General features: G+C 60.9%; 1 protein-coding gene across 4 annotated transcripts in view; it reads right to left on the reverse strand.

The window, feature by feature from the left end:
* Positions 1–19,254, reverse strand: part of CHD5 (chromodomain helicase DNA binding protein 5) — a 63,126-nt gene that overhangs the window by 27,132 nt on the left and 16,740 nt on the right. For 3 of the 4 annotated variants that reach the window (XM_043573630.1, XM_043573628.1, XM_043573631.1), the window contains exons 4-20: positions 18,225–18,343; positions 17,461–17,699; positions 15,660–15,784; positions 14,328–14,451; positions 13,636–13,802; positions 13,271–13,492; positions 11,945–12,151; positions 11,516–11,730; positions 8,789–8,920; positions 8,597–8,702; positions 7,132–7,323; positions 6,837–7,037; positions 3,427–3,564; positions 3,185–3,306; positions 2,176–2,349; positions 1,609–1,750; positions 488–619 (exon numbers count right to left, since the gene is read on the reverse strand). In XM_043573630.1, the coding sequence (XP_043429565.1) occupies positions 488–619; positions 1,609–1,750; positions 2,176–2,349; positions 3,185–3,306; positions 3,427–3,564; positions 6,837–7,037; positions 7,132–7,323; positions 8,597–8,702; positions 8,789–8,920; positions 11,516–11,730; positions 11,945–12,151; positions 13,271–13,492; positions 13,636–13,802; positions 14,328–14,451; positions 15,660–15,784; positions 17,461–17,699; positions 18,225–18,343 (2,757 nt within the window). The remainder of the gene's footprint in view (positions 1–487; positions 620–1,608; positions 1,751–2,175; positions 2,350–3,184; positions 3,307–3,426; positions 3,565–6,836; positions 7,038–7,131; positions 7,324–8,596; positions 8,703–8,788; positions 8,921–11,515; positions 11,731–11,944; positions 12,152–13,270; positions 13,493–13,635; positions 13,803–14,327; positions 14,452–15,659; positions 15,785–17,460; positions 17,700–18,224; positions 18,344–19,254) is intronic. The other variant, XM_043573629.1, reaches the window with a different exon arrangement.

Genomic DNA, 19,254 nt, shown 5'->3' on the forward strand with positions numbered 1-19,254 from the left:
CAGAAGACCCCCGAGGCTGCACGGCCTGCCTCTGACCAGCCAAGAGGCAGTGGTACGCGTGCCATTTCAGGAGGAGCTGCCCCCGCACAGGCTCTGCCCAAACCAGCCTCAGGGCCCGCCTGTGACAAGTCAGGCTGCAGGGGTGAGGGCCAGGGGCTGTCGTCCCAGCCTGGACACCGGGGAAGGCTCTGCTGCTTCGGGGGGGGGGGGGGGGGGCAGGCCAGAAGGGGCAGGTGGTGAGGAAGACGCTGGGCTTTATGGCCAACATGCCCTGAGCTCCTGGAGCTTGGCACCCAGCCAGCTTTCTGGGCTGTGCCCGGCCAGGGTGCACACGAACAACCTCTGACGTGCAGTCCACCGGGAAAGAGCACCAGGCCTGGAGGGCCACCGGCAGGCGGCGCCCTCAGCTGGCAGGGGTGCCCTCTGCAGGATGTGGAGTGGAGGCTGCGGGGGGGGGGGGGGGGGGGAAGCAGGGAGGTCAGCTCACCTGGGAGAAAATGAGCACGCGGTGCCCTTCATCCCTCAGTTTCTTGAGCATCTTCTGTAGCAGCATGAGCTTGCCCGAGGACTTGACCAGGGAGCTGCCGTCATAGGAGCCATTGGGCAAGACGGGGGCCTCCTGTAGACACAGCAGAAGGTGGGGCATTGGGGGGCTTCCCGGGTCGGACCGGGCAGACAGGCCACTCATCCCACGGGGGCCCTCCGGGCACACGGCACTCCCAGGCAGAGCCCTCCGTCTCCCCCTGCTGGCACTCCACCAGGACACCAGGGACATCAGCCAACAGGCAATGACAGGGTCTTAAGCTCAGCCGGCCTTCCCAGAAGGAATTATGCCTGGTCTCTGTGGTCACGGTAGGGCGCATCCTGGCAAGGCCAAGCCCTGAACCCCAGCTGGGCAGGACGTCAGCCCAAGGGCCCTGCTGTGCCAGGGAGGTGAGAGAGATCTGGGGGGCAGATCACCCACAGCACGGCCCCCCACGGCTCCCTCTGCACGTGTCTGGCTGTCTGGGGGCAGGAGGCAGACACCGCGGAGGGTTTCAGCAAGAACCAGAACAGTAGTGACGGTGACAAGAACGGCCGTGCCGGGCTCTCTCTGAGGGCACTTTCTCACCCGGCCCTCACCCTTTCAGGCAGATGCTGTTACTGTCCCATTTTATAGAAGATAAAGCTGAGGCTCGGGGCAGGACCACTGGCTTTCCTGAGACCACAGGGTTGGAGCTGGTGCCTGACCCGGGTCCAGTCTCTCACTTCAGGACTACCTGGGGCCCCACGCAGGCCTTCCGGACTCCCCCGGTGACCGAGCACAGCCAGATCAGCCTGGGGTGCCCTGATGCCCCCCACTGCTTTGTGGGCACAAGGAGGGGTCAAGGGAAGGAGAGGGCCTGCCTGAGCAACGGACGGAGGTAAGTTTTCAGAAACTGGGTGTAACGGGGCCACATCACCTGTAAGTCCACACGTGCGGGGAAGGCTGGGGGGCTGAGGGTGCCACGGCAGCCACGGACAGGCACCACGACGGGCAAAGGGAACCTACCGCGGCAGCCTTGGGCCCTTACCGTGACGGTCACGGGCACCCACTACAGTGGCCACAGGGCGGCCATGGGGACCTACCACGGCAGCCACGGGGAAGAGGTAGGGGTGGTTGCAACACTTCTTCAGGTCCATCATGATGTTGAGCAGCGACACCTGGTTCCCGCCCCCCTTGGAGTTCAGTGCCTCGAAGTTCCGCGTGAGGATGAACTTGTAGTACTTCCTGCAGCAGGGCGAGGAGGAAAGGCAGGCTGGACGCCAGGGCCGCCCCGACCTCTGAGAGGACACTCTCTGCTCTGCAGGGAGAGGGGCTGCCGGCCGAGCACCACTTACAGAGACCAGAGGGGCCCTGCCGGGTGAAGCCCCAGGCCCCGACTCACCCAGCAAGTTACTGAGGACACTGAAAAGCCTCAGGCAGCCCCAACCCAGGCCGGTGAAAGAGGTCAAAGAAGGAAGCGTGTGCAAAAGGTGAGTCAAGGGGTCGGCGGGGGAGGGGAGGGAGCAGGGTGTGGGGCGCAGAGCCTTCCCATCACCCGGGGAAGCGTTGCTGGAAGGCTCAGTCAGACCTTCTGGGAGAAGGCAAGCCCAGGGGGCGTGAGGCAGGCCGCTCTGTGGCGGGGCCCCAGCGGGGGCGGAGCGTCCACTCACTTCTGCATCTGGCTCAGCTCCACGCGAACGATCAGCTCGGTCTTGGCCGGCATGTTCTTGAACACATCGGCCTTGAGCCGCCTCAGCATGTGCGGCCCCAGCAGGTCATGGAGCTTTTTGATCTGGTCTTCCTTGGAGATATCAGCAAACTCCTCCAGGAAGCCCTCCAGATTGCTGCGAGAGAGAACCAGGATCAGAGCCAGGAGCAGGGGACTGGAACAGGCCAAAGCCCTCTGCAGAGGAAGTCAGGATTGGGGTGGGGGACCAGAGGGTCAAGGGCAGGCCGGTTAGCTGGTGGGCCTGGGAGCCTTCGCCCTGCCCTAAGTGTCCCTTCAGTGTCCACCTAAGCCCGTGTCCCCACCCCTCCAGTATAGCTCGGCCACATAGGATAACTTCCTCTCCTCAAAGCTGTCCTGGAAACAAAGTCTCTAGGACTTTTACCCCTGTTACAGGAAAGGAAACTGAGGCTGATGGGGGCCCAAGGTTGTATGGTGCGGCCTGCCCTCCAATCTGTATCTCCTGATTCTGAAGTCAGCACCCTCCACCCTGAACCCCCCATTCTGAGCCGGAGAATGGGGTAGGTGAAGGCAAGGAGGCCGGGGCCCCCCACTGGCAGGGGCTCCGTGTTCACCCCATATCCACCACCACCCCCAGCCTTCTGCCCTCATCACTGTCACCCAGGTGGTCACTTAGGTGTTAGTGGAGGAGAAGGAATGAGACAGGGCATGGGGGGCAAGGACAGCAGCCCCAGAGGACGCCCCGGGGGTCTCCTGGGACAGAGCCGAGGATCAGTCACAGTATTCAGGGCAGCTCACGTCCACTGAGCCCCCTGCACACGCCAGGGCCGCGGCCCCTCCCGCACAGGTCATTTGGGGCAGGCTGCTGCTAATGCTCCCATTTTACTGACAAGGAAGCTGAGCTCCAGCTCCCACTGAACTGGTCTTCCCTGGCTGCCCGCCAGCCTGCCTCCCCGGCCACAACCCCTCCCCGGCCACACCCCCTGGCTCACTTGAACCTCTCTGGAGTCAGGAAGTTGAGGAGGTGGAAAAGCTCCTCCAGGTTGTTCTGAAGCGGGGTCCCCGTCAGCAGCAGCTTGTAATCGATCTTGTAGCTGTTCAAGACTCTGAAGAACTTCGGGGAGGAGGTGGCCAGTTAGGGGGAGCGGGGTGGCCAGCCGGCACCCCTCCCCACCCCACCCCTCCACCGGGGTGGAAGGGGTGGCTCCAGGGGCCAGCAGCCAGCACCGCCTACCTTGGACTGGTTGTTCTTGAGCCGGTGGGCCTCGTCCACCACAAGGCAGGCCCACTCGATGGAGCCCAGGATGGCCTGGTCGATGGTGATGAGCTCGTAGGAGGTGAGCAGGACGTGGAATTTGATCTGCACTTCTTTCTGGAGGGGAAGAGGAGCATCTGGGAGGGGAGCAGGTAGGGTCTCCAGAGATAAGGAGACGTGGAGGAGGGGTGGACAGGACTCCGGAGGGCCCAGGGAGGCTCTGGGACTGACAGGAAGGGCCGCGGGGGCAAGCCCCCTCATCCTCACAAGCCGCCCCCCCCACGCTGTCATTGTCCCCATTTACAGCTCACAGGATCTCAGGCTGGTCCCCAAGACCAATGGATGGCAGAACCAGGATTCGCACAGGGAAGCGATCCCTGCACGTGTGGTTAAATGCTCTGCCGTCGCTGATTTGAGATTCTTTTTTGTCTTTTAAGTTTTATTTTATTTTTGAGAAACAGAGTGGGGGGAGGGCAGAGAGAGAGGGGGGCCAGGAGGATCCGAAGCGGGCTCTACACGGACAAGCAGCCAACCCGACGCGGGGCTCAAACTGTCAAACCGAGAAACCATGACCTGAGCTGAAGTTCAACCGACTGAGCCACCCAGGTGCCCCCACGGACTTGAAATTCTTGATAATCACGTTGTTGAATTTGTGTTTTGTAAGAGGATATCTATGGAATGACGGAGCCCCCAGCTTCCCTGTCCCCACCCAGCAAACACCAATGCCTCACACCCTTGTGGGGGCCAGGCCCGGGCATGGGGGGCATTCACCCTGAGAGTAGCCCTGTGCTGAGGAAACAGGACATTAAATAGCCAATAAAAACCACCACCCAGGGACACCTGGGTGGCGCAGTCGGTTAAGCGTCCGACTTCAGCCAGGTCATGATCTCGCGGTCCGTGAGTTCGAGCCCCGCGTCAGGCTTTGGGCTGATGGCTCGGAGCCTGGAGCCTGTTTCCGATTCTGTGTCTCCCTCTCTCTCTGCCCCTCCCCCGTTCATGCTCTGTCTCTCTCTGTCCCAAAAATAAATAAACGTTGAAAAAAAAAATTTTTTTTAAAAAAACCACCACCCAGAGGTCGAGAGAGAGACTACTAAAAAAAGGAAAACGCTGTTTCTTGCATTTGAACCAGGGGCCCTGCGTCTTCAGTCTCCACTGGGCCCCGCAAAGGAGTCCTGGCCAATCCAAGCCCGGATCTCCCAGCGACCGACGTCCCTTGTGAAGGGGCCAGAGAGGGGCAGAGGGGCGTCTCATTGCACGGGCTCTGCCTGCAGGTGGCCCCTGGGTTTGCACCCGGCCCTACCCTTTCCAGCTAGACCCAAGTCAAGCTATTAGCCTCCTGAGCCTCAGTATCCCCTTTGGTAAAAAAAAAAAAAAAAAAAAAAAAAAGGAGAGATCCTGTCTGCGTGAGGAACGCCATGAGAATCCAGCGGGCAAAAGCTGTCCCTTAAAATAATTAAACGCACATGGGATCACTACAGGATCCAAGTATTCCGCTTCTGGATACAGACCCAAAGGCCCAACAGAAGGGAAGCAGGGACTCGGAGTAAATGTCAGCACATCCATGTTCATAGCATTTTCACAAGAGCCAAAAGGTGGAAACCACCCAAGGGTCTGGATGGGTGAATGAAAAAGGAAATGCAGTTCGCCAATGGAGTGCTATTCGGTCTAAGAAGAGAGGACACTCCGGGGGTGCCTGGGTGGCTCAGTCACTTTAGTGTCCGACCCTTGATCTTGCCTCAGACCATGATCTCACAGTTCATGGAATTAAGCCCCGAATTGGGCTCTTCGCTGACAGTGCAGAGCCTGCTTGGGATTCTCTCCCTCTCTCTCTCTGCCCCTCCCCTGCTCACACACACGCGCTCTCTCTCTCTCTCTCTCTCTCTCTCTCTCTCTGTCTCAAAATAAATAAATAAACACTAAAAAAAAGAAGAAGAAGAAGAAGGGAGAACATTCTGACCCATGTTACGACAAGGGTGAGATTGAGGGCACTTTGCTAAGTGAGATAAGCCAGTCACAAAAAAGCATACACTGTGCCATTCTACTCAAATGAGGCACTGATCGGTAATCACGGGGCGGGTGCCGGGGGCTGGCGGAGTTACTGCTTGATGGGGACCGAGTTTTGGTTCTGCAAGAGGAGAAAGTTCTGGAGACGAATAATGGGGGATGGCTGCCCGATGGTGGAGGGTACTCGGTGCCCCTGAACCGCACGCTTCAAAATGGTCACAACGGTAAATTTTATGTCTGTGTATTTTAGCACAATTTGTTTTAAGCAGGCTCCGTGCCCGGCATGGAGCCCAATGTGGGGCTTAAACTCACAACCCTGAGATCAAGACCCGAGCTGAGATCAAGAGTCGGACGCTTAACCAACTGAGCCAGCCAGGCGCCCCCCACGATTTTAAAAACTAAAGTAAAGGAGGTGAGTCTATAGAGTGCCCAGCACGGCACAGGACCCCAGTGTGAGCTCAGGAGAAGTTTTCTGTGACTAATTGGCCCACAGGTCCATCATCTGAGTCATCCCCTCATTCAGCAAATAGTTACTGGGCATCCCCTGGGGCCACAGAGGCTCCAAGATGCTGCAGCAAGCTGGGGTAAGAACCGCCCCCCCAGGATCCTGGGAGGGGAGCCCCAGCCCCCAGCGTAAGTGCTGAGATTCATTGAGGGCCTCCCATGCACCAGGCACTGTTCTGAGTGCTCTGGGGGAGTCTGGGGACCAGAGGCACCCACACCTCCTGGGACTTCGTCAGAAATGCGGAGTCTCAGGCCCCACCCCAGAGCTGCTGGATCAGAACCTGCCCTTCAGCAAGAGCCCTGGTGACCCGTGGGCACAATCAAGTGGGACAGACCCTGCCTGGCTCACTCGGTCGCCCCTCCATGACCCTGTGGGGTCTGTGAGCTCATTCTGCTGAGAAGAATCTGAGGCACAGAGAGGTCGCCCAGCTGGTGTACTCGGGGGAATTGTGTTCCCCCCAAAATCCGTGTCCACCCAGCACCTCGGAATGTGGCCCTTCCAGGAACTAGGGTCTTTGCAGGTGTGATTAGTTGTGAGCCAAGCTGTGAACCAAGGAACGCCAACAGCCGCCAGAAGCCAGAGGAGGCAGGAAGGACCCTCCCCTGGTGCCCTCAGAGGCACGTGGCCCTGCTGACACCTCGACCCCAGATTCCGAGCCTCCGGAACCAGGAGAAAGTAAGTCTGTTGTCAGCCGCCCGGCTTGTGGTGCTTTGTGACAGCAGCCGCAAGACGCGGGTAACTCTCCCTGCAGAGAAGCCCTTTGCTGGCCACAGGCCTCCAAAGGAGCTGAGGGACCCCCGCCAGAACGCAGGGCCCCTGCGGCCCCAGCGACAGACCCGGAGCCTCTCCGGGGTCCTCCCCGCGGATGAGGGGCACTCACCTTCATGCGGAACACCTTCTTTCCGCTCCGAATGGCGTTGTCCTCGAAAGAAAACTCGTTCTCCCGGATCACGGAGCGGCTCTCCTTGTCCCCCGTGTAGGTGACCACATAGAAGTCGGGCGCCCACATCTCAAACTCCCGCTCCCAGTTGATGATGGTGGACAGGGGCGCGCTGACCAGGTAGGGCCCCTTGGAGTGCCCCTGGGGACGGAGGGAGACAGAAGCAGTGAGGCTGCCCACCCCACCCCGGCCAGCACCGGCCACCGCTCCCGGGCCCCTGCCCCGGCCCGCGCACCTCCTTGTACAGGGAGTAGAGGAAGACGATGGTCTGCACAGTCTTGCCCAGGCCCATCTCGTCGGCCAGGATGGTGTCCGTGCCCTGGGCCCAGGAGAAGCGCAGCCAGTTGAGGCCCTCCAGCTGGTACGGGTGCAGTGTGCCACCCGTGGAGTCAATGTACCAAGGCTGCTTGTCAAACTTGACCGTGGGCTGCAGGGGAGGCAGAGGTTCAGATACACCCTGAATCCTGGGCACCGGAGCCCACCCCAGGGCCTTTGCACACACCATTCCTTCTGCCTGGAATACCCTCCCCACTCTCTCATCCCTGCTAACTTATTTATCCTTCATGTTTTGGCTGGAACGCCTCTTCCTTCAAGAAGCCCTCCCTGACTCCCACTCTGGCTCAGGTGTTCCCCTGTCCTCCTGCAGCAGCCCTGTACTTCTGCTATCGGGGCAGTTTCCTGATGGCTGGATTCTCTGACTTTGAGCCCAGGTTGTGGTCGCCACACTCCTCCTGTACACCATTGCTTCCTCTGAGCCCCACACAGTACCTGGGCTGCGGTGGGCACTCAGTCAACATGTGTTTGGTGCGTGCCTGAGGTGCTCCATCCACTCGATCCTAAACATCACCCTCTGTCTCCTTTATCCTACAGCTCAGAGCCGCCTCCCCCATGAAGTCCTCCAGATGGACCAGGCCCGTTTGCCTTTCCCTGGCATCCCACCGTCCCAGGTCGAACCCCTATGTTCTGTGTGTTCACGCCACAGGCCCCTGGGAGATGGGCACTTTTTGAAATGGGGCCAGAGTCCTTGTTCCCACAGGGCCAGCAGCTGGCAGACACCCCAGGGAAGTTTTGCTAAAGGAATAAAGGTCCACCCTTCCCCTCCCTGATGGGCTCAAAGCTGGGGGTGGGGCAAGTTGGGGGTCTCCTCTCCCTGAACAGGTAAGAAAGGTGGGGCGCCTGGGTGGCGCAGTCGGTTAAGCGTCCGACTTCAGCCAGGTCACGATCTCGCGGTCCGTGAGTTTGAGCCCCGCGTCGGGCTCTGGGCTGATGGCTCAGAGCCTGGAGCCTGTTTCCCATTCTGTGTCTCCCTCTCTGTCTGCCCCTCCCCCGTTCATGCTCTGTCTCTCTCTGTCCCAAAAATTAAAAAAAAAAAAAAAAAAGGTGTATAATTACCATGTCAGCTTAAAGTTGACTTAAATGCTTGGAATTAGCTCACCTAAAGTAATGTAAATTTGTGTGCTGAGCAGGGACTATTTGCCCCCCACTCCCCCCCAGTTGTGCACAGATAACCCACGGTGCAAATCTCACAGGAAGCCGTCTCTGTCCCGGGGGGGCGGGGGGGGGCTGCACAGGCTGGGGGACCTGGGCGGTCCTGGGTCTTGATCACCTTGTCCCGCCTCTGCAGGACGGGCCATCCTCTGTGGCCACGCCCGGGGTGGCGGGCCTTGGCAACCCCACCCGTCACCCGCCTCCCTGCTCACATCCACGATGGGTGTGTCTGGCGGCTTCTGTTTATCCTCCTTTGGCTTCTTGCCCTTCTTGACCAGCCTCTTGGGCAGCCTGGCATCCTCACCCAGCATCAGCTCCCTGCGGAAGAGGGGGGTGCAGATGGGCAAAGCTCCAGCCCGCCGGAGGCCACAGCCCGGGCGGGGACAGCCCGGCGGCCAGCCCACCTGTGACCCCAATAGGCCTGCTTCAGGTTGTCGTAGTAGGGGATGTCGATGTCGTCGATCTCCCAGGTGCATTGGTCATAGGGCAGGTCTTTCCACTTGATCAGGTAGTGCACGTCCCCCTTCTTGTCGAAGCTGCAACACAGCACACAAGTGGTGGGGGAGGGGCGGGCCACCGGGCCCGTGGCCTCGGGAGAGTCCAGGAGGGCTCTCTCAGGATGCAGACCCCACCGCGCCCGCGCCCGCAGTCCCCTGACATCCTGGGCCCAGCAGGGAGGGCAGAGCACCAGGGCTGTGACTCCAGAGAGGTGAAGCGGCTTGCCTGAGGCCACACGGCTGGTGACAGGGAGGAGGGCGCGGGCTGAGTGGCAGAGCCGGAGAGGGAGAGGTGGGAGGGCACGCTCACGGAGGAGCAAAGAGCCAGCCACATTTCCATCCTCCCGTCACAGTGACGAATCCCATCCGGGCCGGGGGTGTGGACACCGGAATTCGGCATTTCTTTTTTTTTTATTTTTTTTTTTTAAAATTTTTTTTTTTCAACGTTTTTATTTATTTTGGGGACAGAGAGAGACAGAGCATGAACGGGGGAGGGGCAGAGAGAGAGGGAGACACAGAATCGGAAACAGGCTCCAGGCTCTGAGCCATCAGCCCAGAGCCCGACGCGGGGCTCGAACTCACGGACCGCGAGATCGTGACCTGGCTGAAGTCGGACGCTCAACCGACTGCGCCACCCAGGCGCCCCTGGAATTCGGCATTTCTGAGTTGGGCAGTCCTCTCCCCTGACCACAGGCCTTTGTTTTCTAACTTAAAAAAAAAACTTCAAAGGACCAGAGCCATGCCCATCCTGGTCCCATCTCTGCAAAGTAAACAAGGGCTGATTCCCGCGGGTGCAAGTGGGATGACCTCTTCCGAAGACCCCTGGGGACGCAGGGACCTGGTGACCAAGCCAGCAGCACAGAAGGGCTGTGCCAGGGAAGCACCTTACACCAGCTTGACTCCGGCTGCTGGGAGGGTCCTAGAGGCCTGCCACCCAACTGAGCTGAGCGGGCAGCCAGGCTTGGGGAGTGCAGCGGGGTGGGGGAGTCTCAGCCCCCCAAAAAGGCTGTGGCTGCAACTAGCCTGGGAACCATTAAGAGAAAGTCCAGTCCCCGGGCACCATGGAAACTGATATTTTTGAAAATAAATAATTAGCTGTTACTCAGGCGTGGGGTAATAAATGTGGGGAAAAGTCATCAGCCCTGCCTTGGAGACAGGGGGGCAAGATTGTCATTTATGCTTTTAAAATGCAATTTAAGGGGCGCCTGGGTGGCTCAGTCGGTTGAGCGACCGACTTGATTTCGGCTTGGTTCATGATCTCAAGGTCATGGGATCGAGCCCCGCGTCTGTTTGGGATTCTCTCTCTCCCCCTCTCTCTGCCCCTCTTCCCCTCAAAATAAGTAAATAAACTTTAAAAAATAAATGAATAAAATGCAATTTAATAAAGGCAAAAAACCGTGGGTCAGTTCAGTGGGGGGCTCAGGTTCGCATAGTAACTAACCCCCTCTTTAAGAGCTGTTCTCAGTGAGGGCTGGGGATGGGAAGAGGCGGGCGGCTTCTCCAGGCAGGGCTTCCCCCTCTCACTGAAGGCTGCACTCGCAGCCCTGGCATGCTCGTCCGGCCCTCACAACAGCCCTGCGGGGTAATCTCCAGATCCTACTTCACATGAGAAACACGGGGCACACAGCCCAGAAAATGGGGAGCCAGGATTAGAATCTGGGTCTGGCTCTGGTTCCTAACCTCTGCAGTACCCAACTCCCGCTTCTCAGGACGCCTGTGGTTGGCTGGGCCCTAAGCCCCTCCAGGGCAGAGCCCATCAGGTGGACGCAGGGAGGCAAGAGCAAGGCTTTGACCCCCACCCTGCGCCCACCTGTCGGCCACTGCCAGTTCTCAAGCACCTGAGCTCAGGACTCACAAGAGCTCCCACTGGCTCTGCAAACCAAAGCCAAACTCAGGGGGTCCACAGGCTTCCCGCCCTGATCTCTTTGTCCAAATTTCTGCAGCCTCCGATCACTGTCCCTGGGGGATTTCCAGACCATTCAACAGAGGTTGGAATAGTGGCCAAGACAGCAAGACCTCCCGTCAAAACTCACCAGGTTCAAATCCCAGCTCCACCCCCTCTAGGCTGTGTGACTTCGGGCAAGTAACTTAACCTTGCTGTGCCGACTCACACATCCATAACAGAGAGAGAGAAATAAAACGCCTGTCTCTCGGGTAGATGGCGCTCAGCTGTGTTAGCTGCTGTTATAAAGGAAGATCACGCGTGTATACGCCCCCACACTCAGGCCACCTCGGTCCCCAGGACCCTACCCCAGGTACCAAGCACTAGCTCTGGCAGAAGCCCAGGAGCACAAGCATCCTGACCCAATGACGGTCCCACTCCGTGCAAGCGTCACGGGCTGGTCAAGTTGCCCCTTTATATGTAAGACTTTGGAACCGTGCTCCCACCGTGAGTGGGACACGTGCGCACAGGTGAGCCAGAACGCGTGCGCGCACACAGACCGGCGAGCACACGACGGCCCCTCCAGCTGGGCGGTCGAATCGCTGCCAGTGGGGGCCCTCCACCCCTTCCTCCTGCCCCCTCCGCACCCGCGTGCAGTCCTGTGTCGTTCCACAGGGTGAAGGAGCCACGTGTCCCGGCCCTGCGGGCACCCCTTCAGTGAGACCCGGGGCCACACCCCCCCGGGCACACACCTGTGGTTCAGGATACGGTGGATCATCATCCACTCGGGCTTGATGCCGTAGCGGTAGAAGCGCTCCTCCATCTTGGCATAGAGGGGGTCCTTGTTCTTCCTCTTCTCGCTTTTGCCGTCCTCGTCGCCAGAGCCGTAGTCAAAGGGCGGCGGCTCATCCATGTCGTTCTTTCTTTGGTAGTTGCGATACATCACCGTGTGGTACAGCTCCAGCTGCTGACACAGGGGCAGAGGTTATGGGAGGGAGATGGGCCACGGCCCCCCCAGGTCCCCAACCCAGCTCCCCCAGCCTGGGTCCCAGGCAGGACGGCCCCCACGTGCAGCCTCCCGCTCCCGGACTCCCAGCGGCGTGCCTCGCTCGCTCGGGGTGCCGGCCAGCGCCCTCAGGAGCGGCGCCCCAGCACAGCCACACCTGCCCGGGGGCGCTCACCTGTAACTCTTTCACCCAGGAGCAGTGCCAGTAGGAGAGTCCAGCCCACTTGACAAAGAACTCCCTCTCCGGAATGCCCTCCAGGGGCTTCGGTGGGGGGACACCGGGCTCCACGTCGGGCCCCGGCAGCCCCACCATGAAGGGAGCCGGGGGCTCCGTCCACCTCCAGTGCAGGATCCGCTGGACTTTGCCCTTCAGTGGGGGACACTGTGGACAGAGGAGGGTCCCCAAGTTCAGGGCTTAGCCACAGGGCCCCACCCTGAGGCTCCAGTGACATCAGGCCGTCACAAGGCTCTCTCCAACAAGTTGCAGTGACCCCCAAGTAGGCACCACCTTGACCCCACAATGCTGCCCTGTGCTCAGGGCACATGCTGTGCACACACGAGCTAGGCAACATGAGTCTGTGCACACTCACGCCCACGCACGCACGCACACACCAGAAGCCCAGATGCACACAGGGTAACTGGGGCTGGCCACAGCACAGCCCAGGATCCGGAGGGTGGAGAATCCAGCACTGGGGGTGGGCCTGGGGGACCACTCAGAGCAGGGGGGCCTTCAAATGCACAAAGCGACTGCGGGCGGGGCGGGAGGCGCTCTTCTCTCCCTGCCTCCTGCCCTCTCATCACCCCCAGCCCTGAGTCCTGGCAGGGTCTGAGCGCTCAGTTCTGTTGTTTGGCCTTAGACAAGTCACTTTACCTCCCTGGGCCTCAGTTTTGTCATCTAAAACTGGGAATAACAAAAGGCCTGTACTGGAAAACTCGGTACGCGGTAGAGGGGTGCACAACGGACAGATGGTAGGGTGATGGTAGGTCATGGACACCACTTGTTTCTTCAGAAGGGCTCGGGTTTCCGGTGGGAAAAGGCGGTGGGCGGGCCTCGGAGGTGGGTGGGTGGGGGTACCCGTGGTGGGCGGGGACTCGAGCTTGGGATGGTGGCCGGCTGGGCGGACCTGGAGGGGGCGGGGCCTTGGCTAGTAGGCCTGTGGCATCGCGGGGCCGGCCTAGGTGGGCCGGGCCTGCGCCAGCAGAGCTGGGTGAGGGGGTCCTCCGCGGACGGGGCTATACTGGGCGGGCGTGGCCTGGCCCAACAGAGGCGGAGCCTTTGGTGGACGGGGATCCGCCGGCGGGGCATGGCCTGGAGCGCCGCAGGCAGGGCTTGTGGGTAGGCGTGGCCTGGGCCCGTGGACGAGGGGCCTTCGTGGGCAGGGCCTGGCCGGGGGGGAGGGACCTGGCCGGGGCGGGGCTTGGTCGGGGAGGGGCCAGATCAGGGGGTGGGGCTTGGCTGGCGGGGCGGCGCGGGGCGGCGCGGGGCGGGCGTAACACTCACAGTACAGCGCGGGCAGAGCCATTCACCGTTTGGGATCTCGGGCAGCGGCGGGTTGAGGCAATGCAGGTGGTAGGAGGACGGGCAGGCGTCGCAGCAGAGCAGTTCGCCGCCGTCTTTGCACACGCGGCAGAACTCCATGTGGTCGTCCTCCTCCTCCTCGCAGCCGCCCTCCTCCTCGTCGTCCTCGTCGTCCTTCGGCTCCCACTGGATCCCCTCCTTTTCCTGGAGGGACAATCCGCGTCGAGGCACCTCGGGCCAAGCCCCCCTTCCGGCAGGGTGCGCCTCCCTCCTCCCTCCCGCGCGCGCCCCTCCACACTCTGCACCTCCCCGCGCCCCTGCCCCCGGGGCCTCTGCCAAAGGCTTACACAGTGAGGACAGCTCCACTTGCCCTCCGGAGCCTTCTCCAGCTCTGGGTCGAGGCAGACTAGGTGGTAGGCCCGCGGGCAGGTGTCGCACAGGATGATCTCCCCGCCCTGCTGGCACACCTCACAGTAGTCCTGGTGGTCCGTCTCATAGCCATCACCATCGTCAACTGGGGAGGGGCAGAGGTGGTAGTGGAGGGCCTGGTGCCCACTCCCAGTGCCCAACCAATCTCCACCCCAGACTGGACCGGTACACAGTAGGTGTTTAACAGATGTTGGATGAACGGATGGTGGACGGACAGGCGGAGTGTACAAATGTGGAAGAAAGGGGTGGAGAGGTGGGCGGAGGACAGATAAAGGGAGGGGGCATGGGTGGGGACCAGGCCTAAGGGGATAACTGAAGGTGACGGACGGATGGGTGGGTGACTGAAGGGGTGCATGTGCAGGAGGTTAGGAAGCACTGCCTTCTCCGGCGTCCCCTCTGCTAGTGCAAATGCCCCGAGTGGCTCAGAAGTCCCTAGCTTAGCCTCACTGGGACGGGACCCCTCTCCTGACCATAGAGACCAAGTGGGCGAGGGAGCACAGGCGAACCGTCTGGCTGAGGCCGGCAAAGGCCCAGACAGGAGGATGCACCCCCCCTGCCAGCCAAGGGGGGCTCTGCACCCCCTTCCACCAGGAGCCCCAGGAAGTCCTACTCCTCCTCTTCTTGCGCCGCCTCTTGCTTTTCTTCCCCAGGGCTGCCGAGCCCTCGGAGCGCACGGAGGAGCTGTGGATGCTGGCGCTGTCGAAGTCCGACTCCTCCCGCTCATCTTCCTCGCTCTGCGGGGGTGGGGGAGGGCCCTGTGAGCCCACAGCCTGCCCTGGGGGCTCATCCTGAGGGTCTCACTGGCCCGGGCAGAGGACGAGGTGGTGCGGGGCATGGTGGAGGCTCCAGAGGCACAGCGTGCTCTGTGGTTCGTCTCATCTCCCTCTGGCTAGGAACCCCAAGGCCCCACCCACCAGGCCAGCCCGATGTCCCACCACCCTCCCTGAGCCGGGCTCTCCACCCTGCCAAACTCCTATACATCCCTCAAGGGAAAGCCCTAAGTAAGGACACCTCCTCCAAGGAGCCTTCCCAGATCCCTCCTTAATTGGACCTGTTGCACAGCCTGTGTGCCAGGTCTGGCCTGTATCATCTGCCTGTCTTTGGCTCTCTCCCACTATATCTCCCAAACACCCTCCAGACTGTGAACACCTCCGGAGAAAGTCCCACCACAGATACTTGCTGAGCTGAGCTGGACCACCAGCTCTGGGCTGGGCCACACCTGCTGCCCCGTGCTCCTCTCTTAAAGCAGCTAAACTCAAGACCTGTCACTTGCCTCTACCAAGGGACAGAGAAATGGCTTCCAACTCTGCCCCTCTACAGAGGTGGGGCAAGGTGAGGGAAACAGGTGCGCTGCGGGGGTAGGGGAGAGTGTGAATGCCCTCCTCCCAGAGAAGGGAGGGCCAGAGGCTCCGGTGGGGACTTATGGTCAGTCTGAACCGGGTGCCAGAGCTGGCCCCGGAAGGGCAAGGAAGGGTCAGAGCTCCGGCCCACCTGATCCTGCCTACATGCCACCTTCCTGGGGTCCAGCCTCCCAGCAGAGCTGGCTTCGCAGGCCCCGTCAGGACTCTTAAGGGCCAGCTGATGCTCCCACCTGCTACCCAGATGGAGCAGAGCCGGAAGTGAGCCCCCAGCTCAGCGGGGCGCTCTCCGTCCCAGAGTCCTGACTCAGGAGAGTGGACTGACAGCCCTGCATTCCAGTCCCCCTGCCTTCATGGCGCACAAGCACACGAGCACGCTCACACTCGTGCAGAGTGCATCTGAAGGCTGCTCACACACCCACACACGCGGCCAAGTACATGCGGTCTCGATGCCTCACACCCACCCATCCCGGCCCACCCTCACACATTCACACGCTTACACACTCGCACGCTCCTGCTCCCAAACCCACACTCCCGCTCACACACACACATTCCAGTCCACCTTGTCTCACGCACACGCTCACCGAGGAGCCCTTCTTCCTCTTGTTGCTGATCCCTCCAAAGCGGAACTTGAGCCCGGCTACCTTTCTCCCTTTGCCCTTTTTCTTCGAGTCCTTGGAGGCTTTGATCTTCTTCCTCACTCCTGGCCCTGAAGGGTGACCGCAGATAACCCAATAACCCAGAGCCGCGGCGGCTCACTCACCCCCAGCCATAACTTGGGTCAGCCCTCCCAGGGGCTCCATAAGGGAAGGATGGTTCGGCCGCCATCCCTTTCCAGATGAGAAGGCAGGGGACTCAGAGCGGTGAGGTCCTTGTGTAAAGTGACACAGCAAGGAGGACCCGACCCGGTCTCTGCTCCGGCCACCACGGCCCCTGTTCCATGAGTAGTAGAAATGCCGGCCATCATGGGAACAGCCTTGTCCTGTCCCCTCTCCCCAGGAAGGAGCTGTCTGTCCCCAGTGAAGCCATGGGCCCCCACAGTTAGCAGGGCCACTGAGGGCACACCCACCCACCTGTGGTCCATACCTGGGCCCTGGAGGCACATGCTGGGCAGGAAGCCCTTTCCCCAGCCGCCAGCCGCCAGCCTCCAGATTGTCCCCAGGCCCGGCCAACACTGGCACCACTCAGGACTGCCCCACCTCTGCCAATCACCCCCAGGAAACACTAGCTCCCTGGTGGCCAGCAGGGTTGAGGCTATTTTTATGGAACTGGCCACAGGACAATTAGCCACCTGGGAGTCATGACCACCCCCCCCCCCCAGCAGCCTCTCCCACCGGCTGAGCAGGGAAGATGGAGCCCTTGGCAGCAGGTGGCCTTGACCTGGACCCTCCTCCAGCTCCATCACACAACTGAGATGGGACTAGGAGCCCAGCTGTAACCTCCGTGGCGCCACGGAAAATCTATTTCAATTTTTCAGGCTCTGAATGGGCAGCTCAGGGAATAGCTCAGTGGCTGGAGCCCAAGAGGAAATGAGAAGGTAAGGCAGGCTGGGGAGGCCCAGGATGGAGGACAGTGAGGGAGGAGAGCAGAAGCAGGCTCTAAACCCCATGTCACTCTGCCCACCAGGCCCCTGCAGAGACCTGGAAAAGGGGTACATCATCCCAGAAACCAAAGCTCCTTAGGGCTGAAACAGTGGGCCCCAGAGCCCCTTTAGCTGCCCACCAAAGTCCCGAGTACCCAGAAAGGCTGAGCTGCTAGTGACCGCATCTTTGAGAGCCCTGGGGAGATGTGGGTCTCTACCCCAATGGGGCCAGAAATCCTCCACCTAGGGGAGGTCCCTCCCGCAGGACTTGAAGTCACAGAGAGCTTCTGCTGTCCCTATTCTTCCCCAGAGAGACCCAGACACCCAGCACTGAGTCTGATTTTGTATCTGGACCTCCTTCCAGGTCTCCCAGAGCAGCCAGTCCTGACCACAACCACACCTATGCACGTGCATTACCCTGAGGGCTGGGTGCTCAGACAAGAGGGGTCAACGGGCTAACCTTGGGACCCCTTCTCCCTGAAAATGAGAACTCAAGAGCCCCCCCACCTCCAGCAGCGCGGACCTGCCCTCTCCCTACCTCCATACCATGTCGGAGGGTGCCAGTGCAAAAGTCCCAAAGCTCCAAGCACACTATCCCCTCTGCTTCACCCCAGCCCCGAAAGGGAGGCAGGCAGAAGCTATAATGCCACAGTACAGCAGAGAAAGGGCGAGTGGGTCCAAGGTCAACCACGGCCCTGGGTCCTTGAAGAAGACTGCCCCACCTGTCCCACCTGCCCGAGGCTATGGGGTCTGGGGTAGGACTCTGCCAGCAGGGCCGGGTGCCCATCCACCCACAGCCTTACCCTTGCCCTCCTTGGTCTTGGCCTTGCGGATAGGTACAGGCTGGGGTGCCTGCTGGGGGCTGACAGACAGCGGAGGGGCGATGGTGACTGTCTCCACGGCCGCGGCCACTGCTGCCGCTGCAGCCGCTGCCGAGCTGCCCTTGAAAGGGTTGTTGGCGCTGAATTCCCGCCACTTGGCACCCAGGACGGTCATCATTTTGGACATGGGGATCTTCGGGTTCTTCTTGGCAATGAGCGGCCTGTGTGGGGTGAAAGGCAGGCAGGTGAGGGCGCCACCACGGAGGGGATGAGACCCCCCACGAGACCCAGGCAGCCCTTCCTCTCCCGAGCCTGGGATAAGAAGCCTCGAGTTCCAGGCTGAGAAACTGGGCAGGAAGCAGGGAAGAGGACAAAGCTTTCGACAGCAGTCCAGCCCCAGACATTCCTGATTCCCTGTCTATGTAGTCGGCCCTCTTCTAATGAGGTTCCCAGACCCTGTATGACTCGAGAGACCAAAGGGACGAGCCCGCAGTGAGCCACTGGGTGCCCAGCCCCCGTTCTTCCAGAGCTGAGAGAGCCCATGAGGTCTATGGCCCTCGGGATTGACCGGGACCGCCATCCTGGGGCTCCGGACAAGCAGGGGAAGGTGGGACCACCGGGTAAAATGGCTCTGCCCGGGGTTGGCATCGGCCTGAAAGCACCCAGCACCCCAGGGGCCTGGGGCTCTGTCCTCCAACTTGTCATTCCCATGGATGCCCGGCCACGGCAGCCGGCAGCGCGCCCACCTGAGGAACTGACTGAAGGCCTTGTAGTTGGTCAGTGTGTGGTAGTCGGCCTCTGAGAACAGGTACTCCACATCGTCCAGGCCCCACTCGGCCATGAGCTGCCCCGAGGACTTGGGCTCCTAGGGACACCCAGGCCAGAGGTGGGGTCAGAGCAGGGTCCTTCTAACCCGTACCCCCACCCCTGGGGCCCCGTCCCAGGAGTGTCTACCCACAGCCTTCCTACCCACCCCCGACCCCCAGCCCGCCTGCCCCTTGATCAGAGGGAAGCGCTCAGGCACCAGCTCATGAGGGGGTGTGGGGTCAAGCCTGGGGGTTTAGTGGGAGGGGCGGGGGTTGGGGGAGGCTATATGCACACCCAAGGCAGGAACAGTAACAGAACTCACTCTCTGGGAGGAATATGTTCTGGAAATTTGGGCACTGGGAGGGAACAGCAGCCTGAAGGTGGGTTTTAAGGGGACAGGTGTCCCTGAGAAGGGAGCAGGGCTGAAGGGCTGCCTGAGGCATGTCGGGAAGAAAGGAGGCCGCCTCAGGACGTCGCCTAGTAGAGTCACACATGGACGCCATGAAACAACAGGGCCAGGAAGGTGTGCCCTGGCCAGGGTAGGGGCATGGGACAAATGGCCCAGCTGAAGGCAGACGCGGGAGAGGGTCCCTTGGCCACTGCTTCACTTTCCAGATGGGGCACGGAGACCCAAGGTGTGTGATTCCCTAAGGGCACACAGTGCGGCCTCAAGACAGCCAGCCCAGGGGTCTGATCTCTGGCCTAACCCGGGCCTGCGGGGGTCGGCTGGGGGGTGGAGGTGCTGGCCGTGAGCTCGGGCCCTAGAGCCAGGCTCAGACAGCAGTTCTGATCCTGGCGGTGAGAGCTGGCAGGCCACAGTCACCGGCCCAGGCGGGAGTCCAGTCCAGGGCGCCACTGGGTCTCCTGTGTGGACAACGATCTAGGACGCAGGCCTGCTTCCCCCGCTACCAGAGGGGGCCCGGGTGGCCAGGAAGCCCTGAGCTGCAGAGACATTCATTCTCAGCCACA

Source organism: Prionailurus bengalensis, chromosome C1, assembly GCF_016509475.1.
Source record: "Prionailurus bengalensis isolate Pbe53 chromosome C1, Fcat_Pben_1.1_paternal_pri, whole genome shotgun sequence".
Taxonomy (NCBI): Eukaryota; Metazoa; Chordata; class Mammalia; order Carnivora; family Felidae; genus Prionailurus; species Prionailurus bengalensis.